This window comes from Myotis davidii, unplaced genomic scaffold (genome assembly GCF_000327345.1).
Source record: "Myotis davidii unplaced genomic scaffold, ASM32734v1 scaffold545, whole genome shotgun sequence".
Lineage (NCBI taxonomy): Eukaryota > Metazoa > Chordata > Mammalia > Chiroptera > Vespertilionidae > Myotis > Myotis davidii.
In genome coordinates this window covers 2,198,587-2,213,140 of record NW_006296634.1, presented here as the reverse complement: position 1 = coordinate 2,213,140, position 14,554 = coordinate 2,198,587, and the positions used below count along the sequence as shown (strand labels likewise).

The 14,554-nt window shown below is 39.4% G+C and overlaps 1 protein-coding gene across 2 annotated transcripts in view; it reads right to left on the bottom strand.

The window, feature by feature from the left end:
* The window catches only part of CDC25C (cell division cycle 25C), a 26,699-nt gene that overhangs the window by 5,003 nt on the left and 7,142 nt on the right, over nucleotides 1–14,554 (bottom strand). The window contains exons 8-10 of one of the 2 annotated variants that reach the window (XM_006772459.2): nucleotides 11,171–11,329; nucleotides 4,327–4,428; nucleotides 846–908 (exon numbers count right to left, since the gene is read on the bottom strand). In XM_006772459.2, the coding sequence (XP_006772522.1) occupies nucleotides 846–908; nucleotides 4,327–4,428; nucleotides 11,171–11,329 (324 nt within the window). The remainder of the gene's footprint in view (nucleotides 1–845; nucleotides 909–4,326; nucleotides 4,429–11,170; nucleotides 11,330–14,554) is intronic. The other variant, XM_015569638.1, reaches the window with a different exon arrangement.

The window sequence follows — 14,554 nt, the reverse complement described above, 5'->3', positions numbered from 1 at the left end:
ATTGATTTCAGAGAGGAAGGGAGAGGGAGAGATAGAAACATCAATGATGAGAGAGAATCATTGATTGGCTGCCTCCTGCACATCCCCCACTAGGGATCAAGCCCAAAACCTGGGCATACACCCTGACCAGGAATTGAACCCTGACTTCCTGGTTCAGAGGTTGATGCTCAACCACTGAGCCACACTGGCCAGGCACTGAGACACTTTTTAGAGTGAAAGAACAGTTAATAATTACCCTACACTAGTAGGCATAAATGAAATTGTAACATGTAAACCAGGATGTAAGATCACTCGAATGAAGTGTTTTTTCCTTTTTGGGTTTTGTCCCTTTCTTTAATTTTCCTTTCTTTCCTTCCTTCCTTTTTTGCCTTCTTTCATTTTTTCCTTTCATAAAAATTACATATCATCTGTTTAATTAAAAACGAAGGTGATAGCCGAAACCGGTTTGGCTCAGTGGATAGAGCGTCGGCCTGCGGACTGAAAGGTCCCAGGTTCGATTCCGGTCAAGGGCATGTACCTTGGTTGCGGGCACATCCCCAGTAGGAAGAGTGCAGGAGGCAGCTGATCGATGTTTCTCTCTCACCGATGTTTCTAACTCTCTATCTCTCTCCCTTCCTCTCTGTAAAAAATCAATAAAATATATTAAAAAAAACAAAACAAAAAAAAACGAAGGTGACAGAAGAATGGGATAAAAGTAAGCCCCTTAATACAGTTTCAGTTGAATAAGGAATCTGTTAGTGAACACAGTCGGTGAAAGAAATACAATCGGAAGTGGGGATTTTAGGGACAGAACAGACCAGATGGTATCTTATGTAACCAGTTACCATCTCCAGAAATCTGCTTACTGTTTCTGGGCTGATGTACTTCAGATCTTGGTGTCGCCCTGACACGGTTGGCAGTGCACATACCTAGAAATACCAAAGAGATGAAATAACAGCAATTTTTCTATAACCAAATTTGAGAAAAAAACACCCATATATAGTCCTTCTTTCTTTTTTAAAAAAATATATTTTTTATTGATTTCAGAGAGGAAGAGACAGAAACATCAATGATGAGAATCACTGGTAGGTTGCATCCTGCACATCCCACACCAGGGATCGAGCCCACAACCCAGGCATGTGCCCTTGACCAGAATCGAACCCAGGACCCTTCAGTCTGCAGGCCAATGCTCTATCCACTGAATCAAACCAGCTAGGGCTATTGCCCTTCTTTCCAAATGAACTTTAAACCCCAGATGCCTTAAAAAAACAAAAAATACTCCACCAATGGTCTCTATAATGTGCATTCAATTTCTAAAAACTGCAGCAACTAATTAAGAATGTGTATAAAGTTTTAGATGTAGCTACAACTATGTCTGTCCATCCTGGTATACTTCACAAAGAAAAATTATAAAATATTTTAGAAGAAGGGATTTATCAAGAAATTATGGGTAGCCAAAAAAAAGAATAAAATACTGTACTGTTAAAAATGATGAAGCAGAACTTTTTCTTTTTAATTGATTTCAGAGAGGATGGGAGAGGGAGAGAGAGAAACATCAATGATGAGAATCATTGATCTGCTGCCTCCTGCACACCCCCTACTGGGGATCATGTGACCTTGACAGGAATCAAACCTGGGATCCTTCAGTCCGCAGGCCGATGTTCTATCCACTGAGCCAAACCAGCTAGGGCTAAAGTAGAACTCTTTACCGACATGAAAAAATGTTCCTGATTTAATAAATGAGAAAAAAGAACCCCAACAGGTCACAAAACAGTATAAACATATTTTGTGGATAACCAAAAAATGTACTTGTGTGTGTGTACATGTGTGCTTGTAAAAACACACAGAAAAAAAGTCTGGAGTGCCTGGCCGCAGTGGCTCAGTGGTTGAGCATTCGCCTATGAACTAGAGGGTAATGGATCTGTCAAGGCACATGCCTGGGTTGCAGGCTTGATCCCCAGTGTAGAGCGTGCAGGAGGCAGCCAATCAATGATTCTCTCTCATCATTGATGTTTCCCTCTGATATAAATTAAGAAAAAAAAAGTCTGGAGGGATATACACCAAGATGTCAACAGCACTTACACTCTGGTTGATAAGATTTGGAGTGAACAGCTGTTTCATTGTTGATTTTCTGTCTGGAAGATCTATTCATTGATGTCAATGGGGTGTTAAAATGCCCTATTATGACTGTATTACTGTCAATCTCTCCCTTTATGTCCATCAAGATTTGCTTTATGCCCTGGCTGGTTTGGCTCAGTGGATAGAGCATTGGCCTGTGGACTGAGGGTTATTGGGTTCGGTTCCGGCCAAGGGCGCATGCCTGGGTTGGGGGCTCGATCCCCAGATGGGACGTGCAGCCAATCAATGATTCTCTCTCATCATTGATGTTTCGCTCTCTCTCTTCCTCTCCCTTCCTCTCTGAAATCAATAGAGAAATATTAAAAAAAAAAAAGATTTGCTTTATATATTTAGGTGTTCCTATGTTGGGTTCATAAATGTTTACAAGAGTTATATCCTCTTTTTGGATTGTTCCCTTTATAATTATGGAGTGTCCTTCTTTGTCTCTTACTTTAACTTTGTTTGAAAGACTATTTTGTTCGATATAAGTATTGCTTACCCCTGTGGTTTTTTTTCATTTCCATTTGCATGAATATCTTGTTCCACCCCCCCCCCCTTTTTTTAAAAATATGTTTTTATTGATTTCAGAGACAAAGGGAGAGGGAGAGATAGAAACATCAATGGTGAGAGAGAATCACTGATCAGCTGCCTCCTGCATGTCCCATATTGGGAATCGAGCCCACAACCCTGGCATGTGTCCTGACCAGGAATTGAATCATGACTTCCTGTTCATCAACGCTCAGCCACTGAGCCATGCCGGCCAGGCCATCTCTTTACTCTTAGAGAATTGTGCTAAGTGAAATAAGCCAGTCCAGAGAAAGATAAATAACCTTATGATTTAACTTATGTGTGCAAACTAATGAACAAATAAACTAACAAACAAAATAGAAACAAACTCATATACAGAGAACAGACTGACAGCTGTCAGAAGGGAGAGGGTGGGGGATTGGGTGAAAGGTGAAGGGAGTAATCAAAACAACAACAACAACCTCATAGACATAGACAACAGACAACAGTATGGTGATCACCAGAGGGAAAGGTGGGTTGGGGGAGGTAGAAGAGGCTAAAGGGAGGATAAATGGTGATGGAAAGGGACTTACTTGACTTGGGGTGACGACCACACAATATAATATACAGACAATATATTATGGAATTGTACACCTGAAACCTACATAACCGATGTCACCCCAATAAATTTAATAAACAAGAAAAACTTATAACAAACAAGACTAATTTAGTAAGTAAAAAGGAGGAAAAAAACTAATTTTAACCAATGTCATTAGCATACTATGATTTTCATATTATATCAGATGTGAGTTCATTCTCTGTATCAAGAGAATTCACTAGTGCCCACCTACATGGGTAGCTGAGTTGGTTAGAGCATCATTCCCATATGCCAAGGTTTTGGGGTCAATCCCCAGTCAGGGCACATACAAGAAGCAACCAATGAATGCACACATAAGAGGAGCAACAAATCAATGTTTCTCTCTCTCTCCCTTCCTCTTTTTCTCTAAAATCAATCATTTTTTTTTTGAAGAGAGAAAATTCACTAGTGATGTATCTGCTTAGAGCCTAACAAACTCCCTGTACCATGGTTTTTCTTGGCGGGGGCAGGGGGGAAAAAAACAAAAAGTCACAAAATTAGGACAAAAAAAATAGGAACAACCTTTTACAAACAACTAATTTGCTACAAACAAATTTGTAGAAACAAATATGAGAAAAAAATGCCTCTAAGATTTTAAGAAGTGCTTTGACATTTTTCTGTTTGGGAATTCTAAAGATTAATTAGCCTGGCCTGTGTGGTTCAGTGGTTGAACATTGACCTGTGAACTAGGAGTTTATGGTTCCATTCCAGGTCAGGGAACATGCCTGGGTTGCAGGCTCAATCCCCATTATGGGGCATGCAGGAGGCAGCCGATCAATGATTCTCTCTCATCATTGATGTTTCTCTCTCTCTCTCTCTCTCTCTCTCTCTCTTCCTCTCTGAAATCAATTTTTTTTAAATGTTTGTTTGTTTTTTTTAAAAAAAGAGTAGCCTACAGGACAAAGATGGAAATGTTTTATTAAGCTAAAGAAATGGTAATAAAAGGGATAGTCTTCAAATGTCCAGGATAGCACATGCATTTTCTTTCTTTATTTTTACATTATACCTAGTGTCCTCTGTAAGCAGAGAAGGAAAGATTCAAACCCCAAATGACTCAAATATAGAAAGGGTGCACCCACACTCACCTTGGAGAAATCACCAGTCAGGTACCCCTGGTCAGAAGCTTCTTCCAGCATCTGAGTGGCATTAATGTCACAGAGAGAGACTGTCTTCTTTAGACCTAAGCCCTGAAAACGACAAGATTCCCTTACACCCTCAATTCTCATGTTAAAGGTTTAAAAATAAGGGGATGGAAGAAGTGGAGAATCATTAAAAAATTGCATATCCTCTGTTCTAACAAGTCCACCTGTTTTCCTAAGGAAATAAAAATATGCACAAAAAACTTGACTATAAGGATGGATAGAAAAAAATTACTAAGATATTAAATGTTCAACAATAGGGTTTGGTTAAATAAATCATATACCAGATATTATACTAGACTAGTCGCCCAGTGCACGAAGTTTGTGCATGGGGGGATGCGGGGCGGAGGGTAGGGGGGAACCCTCAGCCCAGCCTGCATCCTCTCCAATTCGGAACCACGGGGGATGTCTGACTGCCCAGGGATCGGGCCTAAACCGGCAGTCAGACATCCCTCTCACAATCCTAGACTGCTGGCTCCTAATCACTCACCTGCCTGCCTGCCTGGTTGCCCCTAACTGCCCCCTCCCCCCACTGGCCTGGTCACCCCTAACTGTCCTCCCCGCTGCCAGCCAGGTCGCCCCCAATTGCCCCCTCCCTGCCAGCCTGGTCGCTCCTAACTACCCCCCACCCACTGGCCTGGTCACCCCTCACTGCTCCCCTTGAAGGCCTGGCCATTGCCCCCAACTGCCACCCCTGCAGGCCTGGTCGCCCCTCACGGCCCCCCCACCAACCTGGTCACCCCACGCCGCCTGCTTGTTCAGTCATTTGGTTGTCACTCACTAACCCCCGTGCCGATCTGGTCATAGGCAGCCATCTTGTGAGGATGTGAGAGTTAATTTGCATATTACCTCTTTATTATATAGGATTACTATTATGTAATAAAAATATGTTGTAGATTAATTTCATTGACATAAAAATAAGTCATGATATCATTAAATAGGTTCGAAAAATACTTTGTTATACTACTTCAATAAAAGAAAAATTATTGCATAGGAAAGTACCTGGAAGAACATCAAGTGTTAACAGTGATTATCTCTGGCCTGTGGGACTATGGACATTTGCAACAGCTTTTTGTTTATTTGCACTTTCTTTACTTATGTTATAAAGTAGCCAAATATATTTAGACTTAATTTTTTAAGGAAGGGATTTTGTAAACTGAGAAGGCATCACCATTTCCTCATGGCTTATGCACTCCTCAATACACATAGGCCCTCTACTGTCTGCACCAACCTAATGCTCTTGTCAACATCATCAACAATCTTCATGTTCCCACATCTGTCACTTCTTTAGCCATATGTCTTTCTGAACCTCACAGAGGCTTCCACTGAGTTGCTAATCCCTTCTTCCTCGGCTTCAATGACAAAACCTCCTAGGTTTTTTGTTTTGTTTTGTTTTTTTAAATATATTTTATTGATTTTTTACAGAGAGGAAAGGAGAGAGATAGAGAGTCAGAAACATCGATGAGAGAGAAACATCGATCAGCCGCCTCCTGCACATCTCCTACTAGGGATGTGCCCGAAACCCAGGTACATGCCCTTGACCGGAATCGAACCTGGGACCTCTCAGTCCGCAAGCTGACGCTCTATCCACTGAGCCAAACCGGTTTCGGCACAGTTTTTTAATTTAGTTGTAATTTGGGAACCCTTATACTAAAAGAACTGTGATGCTTCTACTTCTCTGTTACTCCTTCTCAGTCTTCTTGGTTGGGCCTCCTAGCCTATTAAATCTCTAATAGATGTTGGATTCATCAGGGCTACGTACTGGTCCTTTTTTATCTCTTCACTCTTGCCATAGGTGATTTTTTTTTAACCCATACTTTTAAATTTCTCCTCTATGCTGATGACTTTCACATTTCTATCACCAGTCAAGACCTCTGTTCTTACTTCCAGATCTCCATATCCACATACCTGCTTAACAATTTTTGAGGGCCTACTAGGTGACATAACGGTGAGTAAGAGAGACAGACAAATAAATATACTCTATGTTTGTAAGTAGTGATAAATGCTTTAAGTAAAAAATAAAGAAGGATAAATATATAGAAAAAATATTAAGGTTGGAAAGTTTGTTGGGAAAGACCTTTCTGATAAGGTGACATACGTGGAAAAACGAGGCTGAAATGAGGGAGAAAATTATGTATTGCCTATGGGATCAATGTTCTAGGCTGAAGGAACTACAAATGGAAAGGCCCAGGTGAGAATGGCAAGATCAAGGATGGTCACATTTAGTATGGCAATATTAGCACAAAAACTGCCGAAACCGGTTTAGCTCAGTGGATAGAGCGTCGGCCTGCGGACTGAAAGGTCCCAGGTTCGATTCCGGTCAAGGGCATGTACCTGGGTTGCAGGCACATCCCCAGTGGGGGATGTGCAGGAGGCAGCTGGTCGATGTTTCTCTCTCATCGATGTTTCTAACTCTCTAGCTCTCTCCCTTTCTCTCTGCAAAAAATCAATAAAATATATTTAAAAAAAAAACTAATTGAAGCAATACTATAAACCAGGGGTCCTCAAACTACGGCCCGTGGGCCACATGCAAATACAAATATTGTATTTGTTCCCATTTTGTTTTTTTACTTCAAAATAAGATATGTGCAGTGTGCATGGGAATTTGTTCATAGTTTTTTTTTAAACTATAGACCAGCCCTCCAACGGTCTGAGGGAGAGTGAACTGGCCCCCTGTTTAAATAGTTTGAGGACCCCTGCTATAAACCAACTAGACCTAATAGACATCGATAAAACACTGTACCTAACAACAAAAGAATATACATTCTTCTCAAATATACATGGAACATTCTCCAGGATAGACCATACGCAGGTCATAAAATAAGCCTCAATATGTTTTAAAAAATTGAAATCATACAAATATGTTCTCTGACCACAGTGGAATAATTAGCAATTAAAAACGGGAAAAAAATCTGGAAAATTCACAAATATGTGGAAATTAAACAAGAAAGTACTAAATAATCAGTGGATCAACAAAGAGCACAATGGAAATTAAAAAATACTTTGAGATAAATGAAAACGAAGACACAGCCTACCAAACTTACAGTATGCAGCTAAATTAGTGTTTAGAGAAAATATATAGTTGTCAATGCCTATAATAAAGAAGACTTCGCTCTAGCTGGTTTTTTCAGTGTTTAGAGCGCTGGCCTGCAGACTAAAGGGTCCTGGGTTCGATTCTGGTCAAGGGCACATGCCCAGTTTGTGGTCTCTATCCCCCGTAGGGGCGTACAGGAGGCAGCCAATCAATGATTCTCTCTCATCATTGGTGTTTCTATCTCTCTCTCCCCTCTCCCTTCCTTTCCAAAATCAATAAAAATGTATTTTTTAAAAGAAGAAGACCTCAAGTCAATAAGCTAACCTTCCACCAAAGAAAAAACTAAATCTAAAGCAAGTAGAAGAAAGAAATCAAAAAGATTAGAGCAAAACGTAATGACGTAGAGAACAGAAAAACAACAGAACCAAAAGTCAGCTGGTCTAGACTGACAAAAAAAGAGAGAAGACTCAAATTACTAAAATCAGAAATGAAAAGAGGGCATAATAGAAATAATAAAAAGACCATAAGGGAATCCTATGATATACCAATAAACGAGGAAACTTAGATTAAATGGTCAAATTCCTAAAAAGACAAAAACTATTGAAACTGACTCAAGAAACAAACAGAAAATCTGACTATCCATACAAAAAGTAAAGACACTGAATTAGTAATTTAAAAACTTCCCACAAAGAAGAACCCAGGTCCAGATGGCTTCACTGGTGAATTGTGCCTAATATATATATTTTTTTAAATAAAGAAAAATCAATTCTACACAAACTCTTCCAGAAAATTTAAAAAGAGAATTCTTGCCCTGACCAGTTTGGCTCAGTGGCTAGAGCATCGGCCTGTGGACTGAAGGGTCCCAGGTTCGATTCCGGTCAAGGGCATGTACCTTGGTTGCGGGCACATTCCCAGTGGGGGGTGTGCAAGAGGCAGTTGATTGGTGTTTCTCTCTCATCGATGTTTCTAGCTCTCTATCCCTCTCCCTTCCTCTCTGTAAAAAATCAATAAAATATATTTTAAAAATGAGAGAGAGAGGGAATTCTTTCCAAATGATGACATCATTACACTAATACCAATACCAAAGACATTCCAAGAAAAACAAAACACTAAATAAAGATCAGCCCTGGCCAGTGTGGCTCAGTTGGTTGAGCATCAACCCCATGAATCATGCTGTTTCCCGGTTCAATGCCTAGTCAGGGCACATGCCCAGGGTTGTAGGCTCCATCCACAGTGGGGGTCATGCAGGAAGCAGCTGATCAATGTTTCTCTCTCATCAATGATGTTTCTCTCTCTCCCTCTCCCTCTAAATATCAATAAAAACATATTTTTTTAAAAAAAAAAAAAACAACCTAAAGATCAGTAATCTCTGTCCTGTCAGGGTAGCTCAATGGATTAGAGCATGGTCCCTATATGCCAGGGTACAATCCCCGATAAGGGCACATGTAGGAATCAACCTATGAATGAATGCATAAATGAGTGGAATGACAAATCACTGTATGCCTGTCTCTCCCCCTTCCTCTCACTCTAAAAATTAATAAATTTTATAAAACATAAACACAAAAATTCTCCACAAAATTTTAGCAAATCAAATGTAAAAAATTATATAAAAAGACATGACAAAATAAGGTTATCACAGAAATACAAAGTTGTTTTACCATTCAAAAATCAATATATTCACCATATTAATAAGTTAGAAAAGCCAGATGATAATCATTTATTTATTTATTTATTTATTTATTTTTATCCTCACCCAAGGATATTTTTCCATTGATTTTCAGAGAGAGGGGAAAGGAGAGGGAGAATCAGAGAGAAACACCGATGTGAGAAAGATACATTGATTGGTTGCCTCCTGCACGCCCCCGACAAGGGCCAGGAGCCTGCAACCAAGGTATGTGCCCTTGACTGGAATGGAACCCGGGACCCTTCAGTCAGATAGGCCAACGTTCTATCCACTAAGCCAAACCGGTTAAGGCCCAGCTATAATAATAAAAGCTCAATTGCTAATTAGAGTGGACAGCCTTCCGACGAAGCCGGGGCTGCGAGAAAAGCCCGGGTCCAGGTGCATGCTGGCAGCCGGAGGGAAGCCCAAGTCCCAGGTGCCAGAGTGAAGCCGGTGCCGGCAGCCAGGGGATGGAAGGCCTACTCTTGCATGAATTTCCTGCATCAGGCCTCTAGTATGACTATCTTAAGAGATGCAAAGTATTTAACAAAATCTAGTATCTGTTCCTCCTAGAATCTCTCAGCAAACTAGGAACAGAAGGGAACTTTCCTCAACCCCATTTGTGGTTATCTCAAGAAACCTATAGCTACTCTGGCCAGGTAGCTCAGTTGATTAGATCTTCATCCTGATATCACAAGGTTGCAGGTTTGATCCCCAGTCAGGGCACGTACAAGAATCAACCAATGGCCTGGCTGGAGTGGCTCAGGTTTGATCCCTGGTTGGGGCTCATACAGAAAGCAACCTATCAATGTTTCTCACACTGACCTCTCTCTCTAAGCATGTCTTCAGGTGAGAATTAAAATAAATAAATATATAAAATGTCTCAACTTAAAAACGAAAAAAAAGAATCAACCTAGAGGCAGCCCAGCTGGTGATCTCAGGACGCAAGAATCAACCAATGAATACGTAAATAAATGGAACAACAAATCGACGTTTCTTTCTCTCTCTCCCTTTCTCTCAAAAAACAAAAACAAACCTATAGTAAACATCAAAATCAATGGAAAAAAAACTGGGTGCTTTTCCTGTAAGACAGGGTACAAGACAAGAGGTTCTCAAGAATTTTCAGATTGTAACACCTGAACCCAATACAAAATAAAATGTAAAGAATATAAAGATTGTAAAGGAGTCCTGATACAAAGAGAGAGAGAGAGAGAGAGAGAACCATTAATCTAGGAGAGAGGAGGAAATTGATAATACAGGAGAGTGAAGATATACTGCAGGAGCAGACAAGATGCTTCCATCTGGGTCAGAGCTTTTGTAGTCTTTACAATGGCTGACAAGATTCTACATGACGTGTCTTTCTGCTGCCAATCCTCTGCCTTCATCTGCCATTCTGCACTTTCTCACTTTGCTCCAGCCATGGCCTACTTGCTGTTCTATGAATATGCCAAGCACACTCCCACCTCAGGAGCACTGCACTTGCTTTACCTTTTGCCTGGAAGAACTCATTCTTCCTGATATCTGTTTGTTTGGCCCCCACCGCTTCAGATGTCATTCAAATGTCACTCTCAGAGAGGTCTTCCTCTCTAACCTATGCAACCTATCAATTCCCAATCTCTGTCACCTCAATCCAGATACTCCCTCTGCTCCTTACCCTGTTTTACCACAGTATTTTTATGATCTGCCATATTATAATGTCATTTGTTTACTAGTCTGTTTCCTCTGGACTAGAATGTAGGCTCTTTGAGAGCAGGGACTTGTTTGAGTTATTGTGGTCACTATTGTATACCCAGCATTAAGTGAATGAATTAATAGGTATATTCCATCCATTACTATTATCACTTACACCAGACTACACTGATGGTAATCTAGTCAAAGTACTAACTAGAACTTCTCACTCAGCAGTTAAGAAGAGTCCCATAGTGACCTGATACCATATCAGTCAGGTAGCCATTAGAATATAGAGAACATGTCTTCTTCATCTCTGCAGACCTACCACTTAGTATAGTGACTGCAACATATTAGGTAGGCAGTACTGTTCTTTTAAGAATGAAGGAATGAAAATGCAAAGATACCATCAGAGAGCACTTTACCTTGACCTCTTCTTGATCTTCCAGGGACAACTCCATCAATTCATCTGAAATCTCCTCTGCCTGGTCTTTTCCTAGTTTTAGATTTTCACCCAATTTTGGAACTACAGTGATGGGACTGCCCAGATATTTCATTTCACTTTCCACCAAGTTTCCATTGTCCTGCCAAGTACATTGACAATATTATAAATTATCCTGGCCACTTACACCATATAAAAAATTAACTCAAAGTGAATCAAAGATCTAAACTAAAAGAGCTAAAACTATAAAATTCTTAGAAGAAAACATAGGGGGAAAGCTTCACAACATTGGATTTGGCAATGATTTCTTGGATATGACATTTTTCTTTTAAAACTGGATAAATTGAACTTCATTAAAATTTAAAGCTTAAGAATATTACCAAGAAAATGAAAAAGCAAAATAAATAATTTTTAAAAAAAGAAAATGAAAAAGCAACCCACAAAATGGTTGAAGATATTTGCAAATCATATATTAGATAAAGTATATGAATATATATATATCCCAACAACAGAAGCTTCTATATTTTTGTGAGTGTATGTATGTGTGTTTTAATTTATTGACCTGAGAGACAATGATCTGTTGTTCCACTTATTTATGCATTCATTGGCTGATTCTTATATGTACCCTTACCAGAGATCAAACCTACAACCGTGGTATACAGGGACAACACTCTAATCAACTGAACTACTCAGTCAAGGCCAGAGGTTCTGTTCCGAATAATGAAAAATTCTGGAAATGGATAGTGGTGATGGTTGTAGAAAATTGTGAATGTACTTAATGCCACTGGATTGTATACTTAAAAGTTGTTAAAATTGCCGAAACCGGTTTGGCTCAGTGGATAGAGCGTCGGCCTGCGGACTGAAAGGTCCCAGGTTCAATTCCGGTCAAGGGCATGTACCTGGGTTGCGGGCACATCCCCAGTAGGAGATGTGCAGGAGGCAGCTGATCGATGTTTCTCTCTCATCGATGTTTCTAACTCTCTATCTCTCTCTCTCTTCCTCTCTGTAAAAAAAAAAAAAAAAATCAATAAAATATATTAAAAAAAATTGTTAAAATGGTAAATGTATGTTATATATGTTTCACCATTTTTAAAAAATAACACACATATAGGAAAGACTAGGTAGTAATTTGCTTCAAGTCTTCCCTTCCTCTATGAAACAAAAAATCTGAAACATGCTCAACTTTATCTACCTAGGCTGGGATATCTTAAATGGCTTTCCCATAGGATAGAGTTTAGAATCCAATCTCTGGAGTATCTTGAGTTCATGGTATACTAAAAGTACATGAATGCCTGGGTAACTTTAGACTCCAATAGCCAGTCCTGGCTCTGTAGCTCAGGTGGTTAGAGCATCGTCCTAATATGCCAAGGTCGCAAGTTCAATCTCCAGTCAGAGCACATACAAGAATCAACCAATGAATGCATGGATAGATGGAGCAACAGGTGGACATTTCTTTCTCTTTCTCTCTCTCAAATCAATAAATTAAAAAAAAAAAAAAAGACTCCAGTAACTAAATGGACAAAGGAGACACAACCATTCACTAGAGGAAAATATGCATGGCTAATTTCATGTGAAATCACTAATAATTAATTTTATAAAACATTTTACCTATCTAGTTAGCTACTTAAAAAAACAACAGCCCTGTGCTTGCTTCGGCAGCACATCTATACTAAAAAAAACAACAGCCCTAGCTGGTTTGACTCAGTGGATAGAGCAGTGGTTCTCAACCTTCTGGCCCTTTAAATACAGTTCCTCATGTTGTGATCCAACCATAAAATTATTTTCGTTGCTACTTCATAACTGTGATGTTGCTACTGTTATGAATCGTAATGTAAATATCTGATATACAGGATGGTCTTAAGCGACCCCTGTGAAAGGGTCGTTCGACCGCCAAAGGGGTCGCGACCCACAGGTTGAGAATCACTGGGATAGAGTGTCGTCCTGTGGACTGAAGGGTCCTGGGTTCGATTCCAGTCAAGGGCACATGCCCGGGTTGCAGGCTTGATCCCCAGTAGGGGGCATGCAGGAGGCTAGCCGATCAATGATTCTCTCTCATCATTGATGTTTCAATTTCTCTCTCCCTCTCCCTTCCTCTCTGAAATCAATAAAAATATATTAAAAACAAACAATTTATCCACATGAACTATGGACTGCTCATAAAAATGTAAACTCATAACTTTTTTGAAAGGAATTTGGCAATATGTATAAAAAATCTTTAAAATATTTATACCCTTTAACCCAGTAATTATAATTCTTGGTACTAATCTTAAAGAAAAAAAATCTAAAATGTAGGCAAAGATTTATGCTCAAGAACTTATGTAATAGCATTATTTATAAAAGCAAAATTTGTATAGCACTAAGTATCCAACAATAGCGAAGTACATACATAAATTATGGTCCATTTATTGGAATAAAAACATCCACTAAAAATAATGTTTTTAGCCCTGGCCAGGTGGCTCAGTTGGTTGGAGCATCGTTCCATACACTGGAAGGTTGTGAGTTCGATTCCCAGTCAGCACACATACCTAGGTTAAGGGTTCGATTGCTGGTCAGGGCGCATGCAGGAGACAACCAATTGATGATTCTCTCTCACATCGATGTTACTCTCTCATGCTCTCTCTCTCTCTCTCCCTTCCTTTCTCTCTAAAATCAATGAATGTATCCTCGGGTGAGGATTAAAAAAATAATGATGATGTTTTTATTCACAATAGCCATGGAAACAACCCAAGGGTCCTTCAATAGGTGATTGGATAAAGAAGATATGGTGCATACATACAATGGAATACTACTCAGGCATAAAAAGATGAAATATTGCCATTTTTGACAAGATGTATGGATCTTGAGACTATCATGCTAAGTGAAAAAAGTCAGATGGAAAAAGACAAGAACCCTATGAATTCACTCACACGTAGGATATAAGACAAAAAGCAACAAACAAATACACAACACAAAACAAACAAAAAAACAAACTCAAAAATACAGACAACAGTATGGTGGTTATCAGAGGGGAAGGGAATTGGGAGGAGGACCAAGTAGGTAAAGGAGTCAAACACAAGGTTACGAAAAGAAACTAGGCTTGACACAGCGAGCCCACAATAGAGTATACAGATGTCGTATGATAAAGTTGTACACCTGAAATTTATATAATGTTATTAACCAATGTTACCCCAATAAGTTTAATAAAAAATATTTACTAAGAGTTTTAATATTAACTTACAAAAACAGAATATAAAGTTATAAATATGGTATGACCTCAACTTCATACAACTGTTCATATAGTTAAATGATTGAAAAGAAATGAGGTAAAAGGTTAATAGTCGTTTTTCTCTTTAGGTAGAGATTTTCTTTTTTATACTTTCCTATATTT